The 16,949-nt window shown below is 46.9% G+C and overlaps 1 protein-coding gene across 1 annotated transcript in view; it reads right to left on the bottom strand.

Moving 5' to 3' along the window:
- The window catches only part of LOC131284339 (uncharacterized), a 41,604-nt gene extending 25,011 nt beyond the window's left edge, over nt 1-16,593 (bottom strand). The window contains exon 1 of the mRNA XM_058313195.1: nt 16,511-16,593. Within this exon, the coding sequence (XP_058169178.1) occupies nt 16,511-16,593 (83 nt within the window). The remainder of the gene's footprint in view (nt 1-16,510) is intronic.
- Between the last annotated feature and the right edge of the window lie 356 nt (nt 16,594-16,949).

Here is a 16,949-nt window from a genome sequence, read left to right as displayed (position 1 = left end):
GTCCGGGTTCGGAAAAATATCCGCCAGCAAATCAACACGGTGCGTGTGAACACCAAAATAACCTCAAGCAAGAGTGTGGTACTGAAATGTATTATGACGCTGGGAACCAACTGCTGTTAAATTGTATAATTTTGTTACAATCAGTTCCAATTTTTAGTAAAATTATTAAAATACAACCTTGAAAAGTATACCGCATGAGTTGGATAGTATACTGTTGAACCAGTTAAGCGAACGCTCAGCAAACATCAGTTCTTACATAAAAAGGTCAGTTGAATACGGTAACAACAATCTGCATAGTCCCCATGACAAAACACAAAAGGATTTCTGCAAAAAGCTGCACTCATTTCCGCCGTCGATTATCCCGAAAGGGATGGTAATTAAATTCTTCACAAATGCACGCTCCGCAAGGGATCCGGTCTAATCCTACACTAGCGACGTTGTTGTTCCGCTGCGAACCACTCTTTTCATCGGCCATCCGGGACATCCACGGCCGGCAGGTCCCAGCGCTCCCACCGCCTTCGCCAAAGCCGTGACCCGTCCCAAAAGTTGACAGTTTGGATCGGAACGGCATCGTTGGATAAAAGACGCCGAGCAGCTCCAAGCCCGATGCAGAATGGCTGCATTAAAACTGAAGCATGTGCCTAAGCTAAGTAGACACTTTGCCCGTCACCCGGCCGGACCGGGGACCGACAGCTCTCGCCGTAAGCAAGTTCCAGTGAAAGCCTGTCCTGCCCACTTAATTGCTAACGGGTAACAAAGCACGTGTCCAACCGGGCGGCAAAGGCATCGTTCGTCCGTTCGCCCGCGCGAAAAACACTGCCACCGGTGTATACGTGGTGCAGCATGGGGCCAACCCCGTTGGTTTCACCGGCAGGGAGGGTACCCCGGGTGGTCAGGTTGTATTGACAACGGCCAGAGTGTTTATCACCGGGCGCACCGAGCGGGGCGGGTGGGCAAGGCGGCGGACAAAAGCACGGCAATCGGTAAAAGAAAGGAAGATTTAATGTTTCAGTTCGGCAGTGAATCAGAGCGGAGGTTAGCAGTGCAGTTCCTGAAAGGGTTAGCGGAAAAGTAAGGTTACGGCACGACCGCGTGGTCACGCCGAGCTGGAGCTCAGGTCAGAAAAATCCTAGCTGCCGCACATCTCGTTCTGTTTGAGTCAATCAAGCGGACCACGAGTTCTTGTGTCCTGACAACGGAAGGAATTATACCTCCCGTGGCCGGCGGGTGGACATATGGCTATTATTAGCCGGTCCTAAAGGACGAGCCCCTTCATAGGAGTTCGGACAGAGTCGGTACGCCTCTGATTACGAGTAAGGGAACAAACGTTCGACTTAGCGTAGGAGGATATACCCCGACTCGCATAGCGAAAGAAGAAGAAGATTTAATGTTTCGATAGGATTAACTCCTTTTTTCTCTTCACCCGTTTGGCCAACGGCGAGGAGTGGTTATTTTCATGAAGCGATTTTACTCTGGTTTCCGAGCGTTCCCTCTTTTGTTTTTGATTTTGTTATTTTCTCTGTTTTTCTCGCTCAGGGTTTGTGTGTGTGTGTTTTTTTTTGTGTTGTCGTTTGTTTCACATAGCACAACACCTTTCTTGGGCCAGTTTTACACGATGAACCAGCGAGAAAGGCTCCGGCGTCGAGGCACATTCATTTGCTGTTATCCTTTCTGCGTCGGGTTTGTAGCGTACGTTTCCCATGTACTTTCTCTTTTTTTTATTATTTTGCACTCCGGTTCGAGCACCACAGTTTGATCATGTCCCTGCCGACAGTGAAAAATTGTTCTGTCGGAATACCCGGGCAGTGGCGCATCGGCGCTACAGTGTGCAAAAACGGTTCTTCAATTCGGTACAAAAACGGTAGCTCACGTACTAAGGATGATAAGAATCCTTCCCCTCGATTGACACTTCGCTACTTCGGGCTTTGGCTCTTCAAATCTCGAGACAAGTGGGCTCCGGTTGATGCCGCTTTCAATGAAGTGCTACGGTCGTCTAGCGCCGTCAGCTGCCAACAATGCGGCCACTGTCGAACTTATCATAAGTCCCATAATCCAAATTTATCGTGATCGAAACAACCTTATCCCGGGCAGGTCCGGGTGAACACCTTTTTCTGGCCACTACCACCTATCCTTAATGCAATTCGCTGCTGCTTTCACACGCGGACAAGTGCGATCATTGCACTCTCCCTTCGTGCCGCTCCAACTCCAAATTCTACTTTCCTTCTGCACCCTTTATTTGTGGTATTTTTTTTTGTTTTGTTCTACCTTTCTACGATATGGTAGTGCTTTTTTTCGTAATATTTTACCATTTGTACGCTGGTGAACCGAGCTCGAAGTCATTTTTTTTCCTGCCGTTCGCTGCTTTCACCGCTGGATTGTGCCGTTTGCGCCACTCGCTGGCCTTTTGTCTACGAGCGAGCGAGTACATTCACTCCGATTGTTACCCGAAAAGCGGTGCTATTATTTATGTTTTTATTTATTTTACGCCATATTTTTATCCTTTCCTGCTGGCGAGTGTGCCCCCCTCGTTCGACCGGATTGAGCCTCGGAAGGTCTAGCACCTGCACCCCGGGAACGGTGGGCACGGTGGAGGCTTTAGAGAGATAAATTTCCAAAATGGCAATAACCCACACCGACGAGGAGTTTTAACGGTGAGAGATTTTTTTTTACCCCCTTCCCCATTCTGTATCGTTGTTTAAATATCTTTTCGCCATTCTCTCACAGCCTTTCGCGGTCCTTTTGTTGCGATCGCAGTTGTTAAAATCGCAGTCCAAGCAAAAGAGGTGTGTGTGTTTCTCTGGCGTAAGTGTAAGCGAATTTATTTTTTGCCTCTTCGTTGTGAAAACCCCGCTTTGCTTCCCTCCGTTACGGGTTTTGGAAACTGTAGGCAGGGCCCTTGTTTTCCCGCTGAATGATGTGCTTTTAACCCTTAACGATATGGAGCTTGTTTATGTTTTGTTTATGCCGGCGGATGTAATTCGGTATTATTTTAATCCGATGGGTGTATTTATGATGTCTTTTTGAGTTTTGGCAGGCGCTATCATTTCATTCTTTATATTTGTTCGTTGCAAAAATGATAGATTGGGCATGTGAAAACATTGTTACACTAACATGAGGAAATTTTGGTTTTTCAATCGTGAAAATACATACAATGTTGAACCAAATGTTTTTGTATCCTTTTTATCAATTTGATTATCATTTCCATTGCACTATTGATACCTCCTCGTGAAGGTCTCTGTTAGAGCCATCAACGAACCATCACGGTGAACAACTCTCACCTCACAAAGACGTTACCATCAACATAAACGCGTCAGCAAAACTCCCACCTCACTGGTGAACTGGACAGACGATGAAGAACTCTATTTGGGTGAAATAAATTAATTAAAAAATTAATGACTCTCTCTTCCTCCGACGGACGAGTGTGCGACGATCCGGCGATGACAAGCGCTCGGCAAAACGAATCAATCGAAATTGTGCAAACGACATTGTTTATCCCGTCCAGATATGGGTGGAGTTGTATGGCGATGGTTTTATGTACGAGAATCGGCACCATCCTTTTCCCAATCGCAAACGTTTCAATCCACTCGAGTTTTGTGTGCTTCGCTGTAGGTTTTCGGTCGACGATTTAACCTGTCATTTTATTTGCTTCGCTTTCTCTCACACTCCTTCGCTCGCGGTACTGCTTTCCCTGCATTCGCGAAGTTGTTTTGATTGATTTTAAGCGGGAAGAAGATTCCTCTCAGGCCAATGATGAGATGCCATTTGGGATTACGATAATCCGGCGGGATTATTGAAAATCAATTTCACGGCTGCCCTGAAAGATCGTCAATAAGAGCCGGTATTAAAAAAGGGGAAACGATTTCGGTAATGGGAATTCGACGAGAGAAGAAACGAACGACACTGCCGGTGATATTCCGTTCAAAATCGCATGTAAGCAGCACAGTTTGTAGTCCCGGGAAAAGTACTTTCCATGCTTTGGCACGAACGCTCGAAACCAGTGCCGGTGGCCCCCCAAAAACGCCACCAATTCGTAATTGGCTTAGAACGGATATTCGAACTTAAAACTGCACTTCCGGTCCCCCGCAAATCCGTTCCCGTCAGCATCGTTTGATGCGGGCTTGCGTTTGATTTTCCAGCATGCTTCCTCGTCGCGTCGGCTACCGGCAATCCGACGGAACGTGCCTCGGAAGTATGCTCTGCCGGCCGGAGTCTTAACAACGCCGTAATTAGCTCCACAAGTTTCTACCCGTCCATCCGAGGCCGGGGAGGAGGAGAGTTTGTCCGACCACAAACGAAGCATGATTGCGGCCAATGGCCGTCTCTGCGACGTTCCCTCTACCCACTCGATTCGATACTACTGATATAATTCTGCACGGGTCGAGATTCTGTTCACCGACGGGAGAAGCTTGGTTGGGATAGAAAATGTTCCAATCTGCGGCCCGGTGGTAAACTTTTCCCTCCGCTTTTCCGATCGAGATGTGACAGCATAACCGACGTGATGAACGTGTTCAGAAATTTTTCTACCGTTCCGGGGGTACGCTCCCTTCGGTTGCTGATGATGTGCAGTTTAACCACGTCCTCCGGTCGCTTATTTTGAGACAGTTCTATGAAGCGTTCTTTTTCCGCCTTTCAAACCCTAACAAGTAAACCGGAGGTGACAATTCAATTGCCTGCAACGACTGCCAGTGACTATCAATTGCGATCGTGAAAACAGTGCTTGTGAGAATAAAAATATGTTTGCAGTTATCCTAGACGAAATAAGTATGTTAAAAGCATAGAAAACATACTTTAAAAAATACTATCAAACGCTCTTCAACAACAGAATACCACAATCGGCTTGCAAAAAAAAAGTGCCTAACATAATGGAGAGAAATGGCCCTGAACCAAAAAGCCACACAACAGCGCAAAGCTAAATGCTTTGCTGCTTCGCCATCCATTGTCACAAAACTGTTCCGAGAACGGTGCAAAGACTACATTAGTCTTCCGCCGGGTGCCCCCGGAGTACACCTGTTCCGTTTCCGGGCTTTGGGCCCGCAGGCGGATGGACTTAATATCGCTAAATTGCACCACCGTCATTCGAATCCGTCAATCCGGAAAGCTACCGTCCGGTGGTGAACTTCTTCCGCGGGGCCCTCACAACAATGGCTCGTTCGTTGAGTGACGACCACGACGACGACGACGACGACGACGACGCCTGATGGCCGACGACCGCGTCGACACAAAGGACCATAAACGGTGTGGAAGGATGTGGTATTCGAGTCGGAATGGCGTTCCGTCGGGCACACGGCTCATTGTGTTTGCTTGTTGAGCTCCCGTTTCACCTTTCCATCCGGGTTCCCGCGAGCGGTATGCTTGACCTTGCGGCCTGCCGGATGGGTTGGCCCGCCCGTACTCAACAACCACAATTTATCGGCCCGTCCTCATCCGTCAACGGTAATGCACCTAAACTTGTTGGACTCACAGGCGGGTGGTTCGTCGAGGTTGCGCACACTGCTAAAGGTGAACGGGCACAAATGTTTTTGCGATTACAGTAACAACTGGTGGCTGGAAATAACTTATGCTACCCAAATATGCTACGTTTCAAAATATGGTTTAGTTTACTTGGAACTGGAATAGTGAAAAGTCCTAAAATATGCAGTTTCACAACCTTTTTTTGGTGTTTTATTTTTTTAAACTTTATGGATTTTTGGTTGCCGAAATAAGCGCACGTTTACAAGTAAACCAAAAAGGGGATCACGTTTAGTTTTCGCGTGTTTTCGATCGCTTGTGGTTATGTTGATTATGCTCGTATGGAGTTTTCGCTGTTTCGAACTTGTCGCTGAGGCATGCAACAATAAAAAAAATTCCCATCGACCACCGTCCGATAAGGATTCGTTCCTGCAAATGGCGGGGAAAACATTTCCTCCTCACGGTTCAGTACCAACAAATTGTCGCTAGAATCTGTGGGCGCTGCCAATGGGCGATGGGTGTGTTCCTAGCGAACCGCTGACCGAGGCTTTGTTGCTTCTCTGGTTCTACATGGGCCAACGTTGAGGGAGCAATATTTTACTTCGGTGACTGTGACTAACATTGGCAGGGTATCGCTAGCTCATGACGTACTGTTTTTTGCCTTCGGAATACCACATTAAACAAGGGGAAAATTTTTGGAAATCGAAGCATGGTTAGCAGTGACTAAGCGATATTTATCGGCTCAATAGCATTGGGAAGTATGCAAAAGTTGCTGTAGGTGTACTAAAGTTCTCTTTTCACTAGGGGTGTTTTATTTCATCCGACTTATAATAGATTAAAAGTTTCTTCTTTTTTTCACTGCGGATGTTTTGTTAAAGTGAGTTAAGTATGCCTTAATAGAATATTCCAATCAAGTACTTCCGGAATAATTTTTCCCTTTACCATTTTTTTCTATTAAAGTCGTACGGATATTGACATGCAAAACTTTAAAACAAATTCTGAGAAAAAGAAACACTTCAAGATGCGCATAAAATACTTCATAGGCCTCCATTTGTAGGTCCGCTCGGGTTCACCCACGAATGTCTTCATCAGCATTATTGTGTCCCATCCAATAGATTTAAATTACCCTCTGCATGCTCATCACATTTACGTGATTTTACCTTTCCCTGTGTCTATTTTCCATAACTTCCTTCCCCGGTGCCCCACCCCCTCAAAACCGTGGGTCTCATTCCGAATACGGAGAAGAAAAAGAAAAAAAATCGGGGAGAGAATCACGAAAAAAAAGAAACCCATCCGAAAATCAGTCTACTCAGCAGTAGACGAACGAATAAAATTCAACCATAAATTAGGATGAGCTGAGCGACAGAAATAAATATCTGCCAGCTAGGGCGGAAGGAGGAAAACAAACCACCCTCCGCCGTCCCCGGCAACGAGTTGCATGCCGCCGGAACGCACGGAAAATGACAATGTGGGCATTTTTCATTTCTACACCTTTTTCCAGCCCATCCCCCCTCCAACCACCTGCGCCTCCACCGTTCGTTGGCAGAGGTTGGCACGGTGTGACAGGAGATGTCCTGCGACTTCATAACTAACGGTAGCAATCCGGTTGGATCAGAATTTTCCGACGCGACCCTTCTAGTAGAGTGTAAAACAAAAAAATCTCAGCCAACACCATTTCAGCCAATCTACTCTCTCTCTCTCCCCGAAGGGGTTGGCGTGGAGGAGGAGTTGGCATTTGGAGTCACCCCGGGGTGCTGGCAGAATAAATTTGCAATCTTTCAAAATGAGATAACGCTGGTTACGCGCCTCCGGCTAGAAGTGTATATAAATAAATGATTACTTAATATTCAAGAGTCATCCTCGGGCCAGCCTTCGCGGAGGACAATATGGAGCTACGCGTTTCTGTCGGAGCGTCTTCGGGTGGGGTTCCGCCTCCTCAACTCGTTCCTGCGATCCGTCAGCTGTTTGTTGCGTAGCTGGCACAAACAGTTGACTCAGATTGCTACATTACACTGGCCCGCGTGGCGGGGAAATGGGACGAGTTTTTCCTCGCCTCATCGGGTCTGCTGAAACAGATGTCACACGATGGCGCTGGCGTTATTAGGAACATTTGGCTCATATTTCATCTGTTCTCCCGGGGAGTGCAAGCGAAGCGAAAAGCGAGTTTGATCTCATTTACTTTTCACCGAGGGTTTGTAAACATTGTGCTTCACTGGAACACTAAACATGTCTCTCATTCAACTCAGTCCGATCCGGAATGTGGAAATCGGTTTTAGTTACAAAAAAGTAAAACCATTTCCAATACGCTATTCCGATCGACTGAAGCTGTGTGCAAAGTTTGCAGCGTTCAAAACTATTGTTTTTCCCGAATGCGCCCATTTGGCGCTGCCAACTTCCAACAGTGGGAGCGGATAGTGGAGCACCACTATCGCATTCGAGCGCAAACTTCAAAGCCTTATAATGGACCGTTTTCCGAATGTTGAATCATTTCGCCCGACCGAAGTGGCAAACAAAATCAAACGAATTCTCCCTGTTACTGCTCTTGGCAACTTTACTCTTCCGCGATCGCGATTTCATTTTCTTCATCATCTCGCGCGCTTTCCTCCTTCCTAGCTCCACGTTCGGCTGCGCTTTCGACTCCTCATTTCAGCACGTAAACAGCGTCGAAAGCGCGGCAAGTTCCGGCATTCGTTCGGGATTCAAATCAAAGTTTTTCAGAAAGTAATCAACTCACTTCGTTCATGCGTCGTTTCCCAATTCACTCCAAACGAAGTTCTTCGAAATGGCGGTGTGTTTGGTTCGGTGAGTTTGTTCCCGGTTTTTTTTTTCTCTCGATTTCGAGTTTTTCTGTTCAATCCAGCTCGCTTTTTTATTTTTTGTTTTTCGAATGCACTTTCAATACGGCGTGGGTTTGTTCTTCCGTTTCTCGATCAGTCCGCTCCGGAATCGAACTCATTTCCACTTGGGCACCGGCCTGTAGGAGCAGCTTTCTTTCTTTCGCGAAACGCAAACGGTTCCGATATGCAGATTTAAACGAATAAAATGTGATAGATTAAAATGGGGATGAATTCTAATAAGCCATCGAGCACTTACATTTTCGTTCGGTTGTCTCGTTCGTCACACCTTTTCTATCGGCAGAGTGGGCGGAAAAGCATTATCTGAAAGAAGGCAAAGGGAGGGAGAGAGAGAGAGAAGAAAAAGTAAGATAAAATGTTGGTCGAAAGAAAACACTCACTTCAGCTACACTTGCCGCGTGCGAGCGCCAGTCAAATGGTTTTACAAAACGATTAGGGCATTCGATAGGGTTTGGTGGTAAGAAAAGAAAACGAACCGCAAGGGGGCAGAGTCACCAGGGAGGAAAAGCGGGGGGCAAAATGTTACTAAACTTTCAGGTTGACTTTTGATGATGGGACCATTTCTGGGTGTTTGAAAAGACGATGAATCTGAAATTAAGATAAGCGTACTGCGTGAGTATGCAAAATAGATTCAAGACGGTTTGGGAAACGTTCGTCCGCTCATTGTTCGGCAGGATGACGCTGATTTGGTAAAAAAAAAGTTTTCAAATAATCTTTAACCGAGTGAACGGTTTTGGGCGTCCGTAAATTGCCAATTTTATCGATATGGGAGTAATGCTTTGATACAAAAAAAAAATTGGAAATCGAAATGAAAACCAAATTATGAACCATCAAAAGTGAAAGGTGATGCAAAAATGAGATTCTTATCGTTCAATTCAGATTTTTGTTTGAATTTTTATAAACTTGTCCTTTTCAGGGTTTTCAAAAAACTTTCAACACACAAATGTGCACACGGAAAACGTTTGGGCAACGAATAGCATTATGTGTGTAATTCTTCCAGGGTTGCCATAAATGGGCATCACTTTTGAAGGATGACCGACCCACGTCATCGAAACCAATTGAAGATTCCCGCTCTCCCGTCATCCGGTGAAAGGATGTATCGCTTTTGTCTGAATAAAAGATTTACGATCTTTTTCCGATCCCTTCACAAGCACGGCGGGAAGGAACCACGCACCAACTCCCGATTGGCCCATAAAAGGCAGCTGGACATTTCCCTGGACCGGGGCGGACCCGCTTTCCGCCGACTCGAGTGAAATTTAATCTCACTAATGAGAAAATATGACACGCTTAGGGACGCTTGGCTCGATTCGGAAAAGCGACGAAAGTCCGAAATGCGATTTCCAACCCCCAGCCCCCAAACATGCCCCCCCCCTCGCACCGTCGTATCAACTTGCGAGACGACAGAAAATTCGACCGAAACGATACGCTTCTAAATGGGACCCTCCATTACGGAGGCGGAATAGTTGAGGCTTATTGGATTGAAATTCGGATTTTGGCTGCCTCTCGGCGGTTGTTTTGAGGGGGGCGAGCATTTCGGAAAAAGTAGGCCTTTCTGAGCCACCGGTCCCCGAACCGCCCATTTCAGCACGCGTACGGTAGCATTATTTTTATTTACCAATTCCACAATCACCACCACCATATCGCCGAATCGCTCGTAGGTTCTCGCTCACTCCAGGAGCCAACGATCGCAAACGAGCCCACCGTTGACCGGATTATAACCCGCCCGGATCGTTACCGTCATCGGGGCTGTCCAATATGTCCAATGCTTCCCCCCCCCACCCCCACCCATTTCGCACGCATACTTTCAACGCTCACAACCGCGCGTCACTCGATAATCGGCGAACCGGTTCTAATGAAGCTTTCAGCGACATCCATCGACGAGCCACGGAAATATGTGCACCTGACGGTTCGGGCTGCGAACCGAAACCCGCAACCAGATGGAGTGGCCACACTGCATAAAGGACATTTCGGAGTGTGTGTGTGTGCGGTTGGATGCCGCTTTCTAAAGCCCTGAACCACTCGGAAAAATTCTCAGGGTAGGTGGATTCCGGATATCGTCCGTTTCCGGGAAACATCATCCCCGGAATGGAACCTCACTACACCCACACACACACACACGCGTGCACTTGCAGTATGCGGCTTCATTTCCATCGGGATTCGGTTGATTCATTCGTTTAGTGGAATGAAAAACATTTATTTGCTTGCCCCGGTCGAGATAAAAACTGCGACAGGGTGAGAGAAAAAAATGCAACCCGATATCGTATTTTGTGTGTCCAGCATGGGAGTGGAGTGCTCCAGCGGGAAACCTTCGTAAAGGGGGAAAAAAAAAATACTTTCATCCAGAAAGACCTTCCCGTTCCGTTACCGGCCGAGTACGCCAACCACAAGATCCTAACGGGGCGGAACGGATGGAGAAAATAGTCCAAGAAAAATTGAAATAAATTAATCGAATGTGCTCCCCGATCGGGCTCTCGTGCACTGACGGATGGAATTGAATGGCTCGGTTCAGTTGGGGTCGGTCGCTCACACATACGAGGGCAAAAAAACAGCCAACCCCGGCCTGGTGAGGTCTATCCTCGAAGCCCTCGGGCTCAAACGGACCGGGGTTTTGCCGTAATAGTTATAACTTATCGACAGATTGATAAATGTTTGCCTCCTTTCCTCCCAGGAGTACGTGGGAGCGATTCCCCCATTTTCTGGCGCGTTTCCTACCCACACATGGGGTCGGACTTTAGGCTGACTTCATCGAGTCGGGACGATGAGTGGTTGGAAAATGGACACGGCGCACTAAATGGCAAGGATCAACCCACTCACAGCTAACTCTACGCACACAAACACAGGCGCGTGCCTGTTGTTACTGTTTGCCATGTTTTCTCCCCGGGGCCGGGGATAATGATGATGACGATGCTGCCGATGACGATAACGGGTGATGGCCGTCCGATAGGTGGCCTGGGTGACGAGTGGAAGGAACGCTTATTCATTATTTTTGCCACAAATAACCGAACCGAGCAACAAACGCATCGCAGAATGAACGAAACGCACGGCTTGTTGTCGTGATTTGCTTCGTTGCGTACGGTGGGAACATGCCAAGTGCAAGTGATGTGTGTGTGTGTGTATGTTGTCGTTGATTAAAATGCATACCCCGAAACACGGACACGGGCAGCCATCGAACGAAACCTAACTTCATTTGGGCGCTCGGCAATGCACAGCCACACTGTGATGGCTGATTTATGTGCGGACGATCGATAAACGTCACCGAGCGCTCAGCGTATGGAGTTGACAAATTTCATGCCCCGATGGAGGCCCCCCTTATCATCGATCAAGGATGATGTAGGCGGCGAATTGGGTCGAACGGAAATTTGTAATCTTCCAGCAGTCGAACGGCTGGCGGGGATTTCTCCCCTCGGGTGGAAACTTATCACGTGCTTTCCTGCCTGATTGTGCACGTTCGCAGCGGAACATTTATCCAAAACGGTATTCGTTTGAAGACTTGTGACCAGAGTTTCCTTTCGCAAGCAACAAGAGTGCACAAGTGATTAATTGCAAATTTCTTTGAACTTCCATAGCCACAGTTAAACATCTTCACCTTCACAAGATCAAACGAATAACTTCCCACTAGGTCATAAAACACACTGGCAGAGGATAACATTTTCCGAAATATTGCCACTCACAAGAAACACCTCACCGGATTTGGTCGCACAGTAGGCATCGCTCTCTATCTTCTTCCGGGTGGCGAGTCATTCGAAGCAACATACAATGAAACAACACGAGCACGTTTGCCCTTCCGAGCACTAAACCGGGGCCGGCAGCATATGTACGTTTACTACCACCGATCCGGCACGCCGATGCCTTGGCTTTGGCTTTTCTCGAACTAATCCACACTTCGCCCCGGCTGGACCTTGTAACCGCAGCCCGGCGTGAGCCGAACGGTACGACGCCACAGATGGAAGACGTTTCTCCTCACGACCACCCACAACCAACCTTCTGAAGAGGAGGAGGAGGAGGAGGAGGAGGAGGAGGGGGGGGGGGTGGAAAGGGAGGAACTCAGTGCACCACGTACACACCAAACCGCACTCGAAGCAGACGTACACACCGGGCCTGACTCCTATGATTATTACAGCTTCTTGCCGTCCATTCTTCCGAGTCTTCGGAGTAGCCACGCGTGGCGTAAGTCAGTGCCGAAGGAGAGGGAAAGTTAGCGGAGGGGAGGAGAGGAAAAAACAAATGAACAAGAGGGAAAAGCTAATGCCAGATGCTATAAACATCAATGCAACCCCGCACGACGCAGCCAGGGACACGTTTGCGGCCGGAAAAACGGCCCGGGCCCGGGGAGTTTTACGATACGCCTCGAATAAACAAGTTATTAAACAATTTTCGTGTTATTAATAGTGGCCACCGTGGGGTGGTCGCCGCTTTATGGGGCCGACATAAAAATGGCCAATAAAATTAGGATACACCAGCACGCCTCTCGACTCGGAAACCTTGATGCGGGAAGGACGGTAGCGGGATGTGCAGGCTTTATTTTTACCCAACATTAGCTCCGATGAGACAAGACGGCGGGCCTCGGGACGATAAAACAGCATTAAAAGCAATCACGAATAGGGTGCTTACGAATGTGGGCTGCTGTAATTAACAGAGGCATTTTGGGTTTGTACTACTGCTCTATTTTTTTTTTTAGTCTCAAGTAAACCACTTGATTTGTAAATAATACATTCAAAAGAGTAAAGCAAAGAAAGGAAAAAGAATCTCAGAAAAATAATGTTTTTCCTGCTAAAAGAAATATATCATTGTAAAAAGAAAGCGATGACCAGTAAAGTTTGCCTTTTCCAAGCATAAAGCAAAAAAGAAACAGTGGCAACATACGTGCTCAAATTTCGCAAGAAATACATTTCTGTAATAATATGCATGAAAGTCAAACCGCAAATCTTAAATGCCCAACCATTAGGACACGAAAAGTGTCTGCCGATATTTTTTCGACGTTTGCCTCAACGATCGACCCCACACGCGCACACACCTTCCATCCGTGGATCTTCCAATGCGAACTTTTTGATTGTTTTATTTTCACCGTTTCCGGAATCCATTGGATAATCAAACGGAGGGAAAAACCTCGTCAAGGAAAACAACCAACCCGCTGCGGGCCGCAATGACGGAGCGTAGCGCCGAGGCGTAACAAAAACATACAAACCGCTACCGGGCGTTACTTTTCTCGGGATTATTTTTTTTCCTTCGGCTTCTCTCTATCTTGTTATTTTTTTTTTGTTGGCTCTCGTTTGTCCCGCGGTTCCTCCGGCAACCGGCGAAACATACACCATACGATCCATAAACAGAGTCTAAAATCATTTTTATGTTCACGCATAATGGCACCTACCCTAAACCAATAACATTGGGACGGGGACGGGGAGGGACCGGGAGCAAAACGCTGGATGGGACCCCGGCTCGGTAAAGAGAGCATCCACACACTAGCACACCGCCTGACTCTCCTCATGCCCCGGACGAGGCTCCTCGATGGCGCCAGACATAAAGTGGTGATGAAATATATATACACGGAACAAGGATGGCGTTCCGGCGCATAATGTGGCTCGATGGCGGGGGAATGGGGAGGGGAGGAGGCGGGTAGAGTGCCGGTAGAGATTGTGCGGGACTCCCGAGTTTCGACATTTTGCTTTTTTATGATCCCACGCCGGGCGGCGAACAAGGATCAAGCCAAAAACCGCGCGCACGTTATGGATTCATGAGACTGGGCGAGGATGGGCCTTTTTCCACTGATATGTTGGATATTTGTTGGTGGAAAGCCTACATTCCGCTCATATTGCTTTCATATAGATGTGTGGTTGTTGTTGTTGTTCTTGTTGTTTTTGTATGCGATACCCACACATTCACACACACTTCCCTTGACCCTCCAGAGCCCGGGGCACTTGTGAGATTTTCTTCTTTGGTTTAGGAAATTGGTTCACTGCCAGACCCGTCGTGCCCGGACCGCACCGCCCCACGGATGGTGATGGAGGCGCCTGGTGGTTGCATTTGATTTCGCAATCGGGGTACGGGGTAGAGTTGAAAAATAAATGGCGTTATTAATAAATTTTACTGTTTCTTCCCCTCACTTATTTTAAGGATCAACGAAGTTTCCTCCGTCGCCGACCTTTTTTCGGTCATCAATATTTCTTGCGCCACGGGCGATGGAGGGGGAAAAGGAAAAGGAGAGGGGAAAGGATTCCAGGACGGGGATAGCTATTCCTATCCGCTGGGCGCCCATACCCGAATGGACACACTTTGTGTGGAAAGTGTGGAAAATCAGGATGCGGTAGAAAAATCGAACCCCCTACCTTCCCGCTCCCGGGCAGACACATGAATTATGTCCGACGATGAAAATGGGAGTAACGGAAAGGAGGATAAAAAAAAACACAACCACGGATCGCCTTAAAAAGGGAAAACACTTAACAGCTTTTCGCTCGCGTGGTTGACTTGCGGGGGACTTTTGCGGTGGCGCAGGGTGGCGAGCGACGGTGTTAAGCGCACCCGAAAAGAGAAAGCTATAACATGTAGCAGCGAATTGACCTGCGGCCATTTTCTTTTGTTTTTTTTTTATTCTTTCTTTTTCTTCATTCCTTTCCGCTTTCCAAGCGTCAGTGAGCGAATCGTTTTAGATTCGATGGAATGATCGTTTCAAAGTACCTTTGGTGGTCCTTTTTTCCAAGAAAAACTAACACTTGAAAAGCACCATGTCAGAGCACGTGGTCACACATTTGTCGAGGCAAGTGCGTGTGTGTGTGTGGGGCCGATTGATTGTGTGCTTACGGCTGCAAAGGTAATGTGGCGTGAGTTGTGTTGGAAAATGTGTTCAATGTGTTTGGTGAATGGATTCAACACCATCCAACAACGTCCTTTATGGTTGAAGTGGGTACTGTAATCAAATCAACAGTTGATGAAGTTTGAAGGAGAAGTGATTTAGAAAAACAAAATGATATTCTGGTCGAAAGCCCTAAAGTAAGTGATTTAATTTTAAGGTAGTGTTCGGTTCGGTTCGAAAATCTGAAGTTGTTGGATATTAATATACTTTTGCTGAGAGAAAACCGTCCAAAATAAAGTAAAAAGTCTCTGAATTGCCAGCATAAATATCTGAAATAATAAACTGCACTATATACAAAATTCTGCACTTAAGTCGGTTGTCTGTTTTAAGAATGACGAATTAATGTTTTAAAGTAGCAAATGTTTTTTTTTATTTGAAACATAAAAAATATTTAAAATGAAAACGTGACTGCATTAAAACAACTTCTGACTCTTATCAGAGCAGATTAAACATGTACCAATTAATGTAACGTTCGTGAGCATTCGGCTCGGGTTTTGTGTCACAAATATATCACACACATTGTAATCAAATCCCAACTCGAATCAGAGAAATTTCTACCCTATCAGCCTCACGTCCCCTCGCCATCTCGGGCGTTTCCTCTCAGCTGTTTGCTCATATATCTAATCTTCCAACATGTGTACGAATCGGCAATGAACAACAAGTTCATCCGTCAACAAACAACGCTTTGTTGTAGTCAAAGCCCTTCCTGCTTTCCCCCCGCGCTGTTCCACCGAGCGTACTCGACCTTCCGTACACCCGCCCTTCGAAATGTCATCGTGATTTTCGGTCCAAAATTGGTAGCTTACACCGGTCCGCCATTTTGGGTAGCGAAGGGTTTTTCCCCCTCCAAAACTCCACCGCAACCGGCGGGATGAAATAACATTACCACATGGGAGACACATTGTCTGCGTGCGGGAAAATCATGACCCACGAACCCATCCTTTACTTCGCCCCCGCGCGTTTTCAGGGTCTGGCGCTGTGGAAAACAATGCGAAAGGCGTACAGCCAAAAACTAAACAACACAACTCCCGGCACAAATCGTTGCTACTACAATAAAATGGATGGTTCACACTATCGATTAGGGCGGCGTACAAAAGAAAACCCCCGGGTGAGGAGCGTATCCAAATGGGTAGGGCACACTAGAGATAGAGAGAGAGAGAGGTAGAGAGAATTAGAAAGAAAGAAAGAAAGAGTGTCGGAAGCCGGAGGGTACGTCGTAGTGTGTCGTATGTTAACTGCACATAAACCGAAATTGCACAGTCAACATAAACCGGTCGTTGCGTGCGCCTGACGCCGCACCAGATACCGGGGCTATCGGTGTGGGTTGGTTTTTCGTGCCGACCAAGGAAACGGTACGTACGACAGCCGTTGGTGAACGATCTCAACGCCATCAACCTGATAGTTACCGAGGGCACCGGTGATGGGCTTGGTCTGTGGGGCCATATTGGGCAAATAAAAAACCACACAATTTGTAATTCGGCCGCATAGTGTATTTATCTGAGCAATGTGAAATCAAAGCCTCGGTCCCAACTTATCAAGCCATTGAAGTTCGGCTGCGATTGGTACAATTTCATAAAAACAAAAATAAACAATGAAAGCAAATATTTGGACAACAGATTGATAAGAGTTTATTTCAATTGATTATGTTTGTGTACAAATTCCGTACTGTCTAGTTGTATCGCAGATCAGTGTAAATATTGCTTGCTGTTGCATACTTAGTTGGTTCCGACTTTCTTCAAATTATCTTTAAATAAGGATAAGAATTTTTATTAATTTGTTGTTAATATACTTCGTTGATC

This window comes from Anopheles ziemanni, chromosome 3, assembly GCF_943734765.1.
Source record: "Anopheles ziemanni chromosome 3, idAnoZiCoDA_A2_x.2, whole genome shotgun sequence".
Lineage (NCBI taxonomy): Eukaryota > Metazoa > Arthropoda > Insecta > Diptera > Culicidae > Anopheles > Anopheles ziemanni.
The sequence above is the reverse complement of the archived record's forward strand: the minus strand, read 5'-3'. Positions and strand labels throughout refer to the sequence as shown.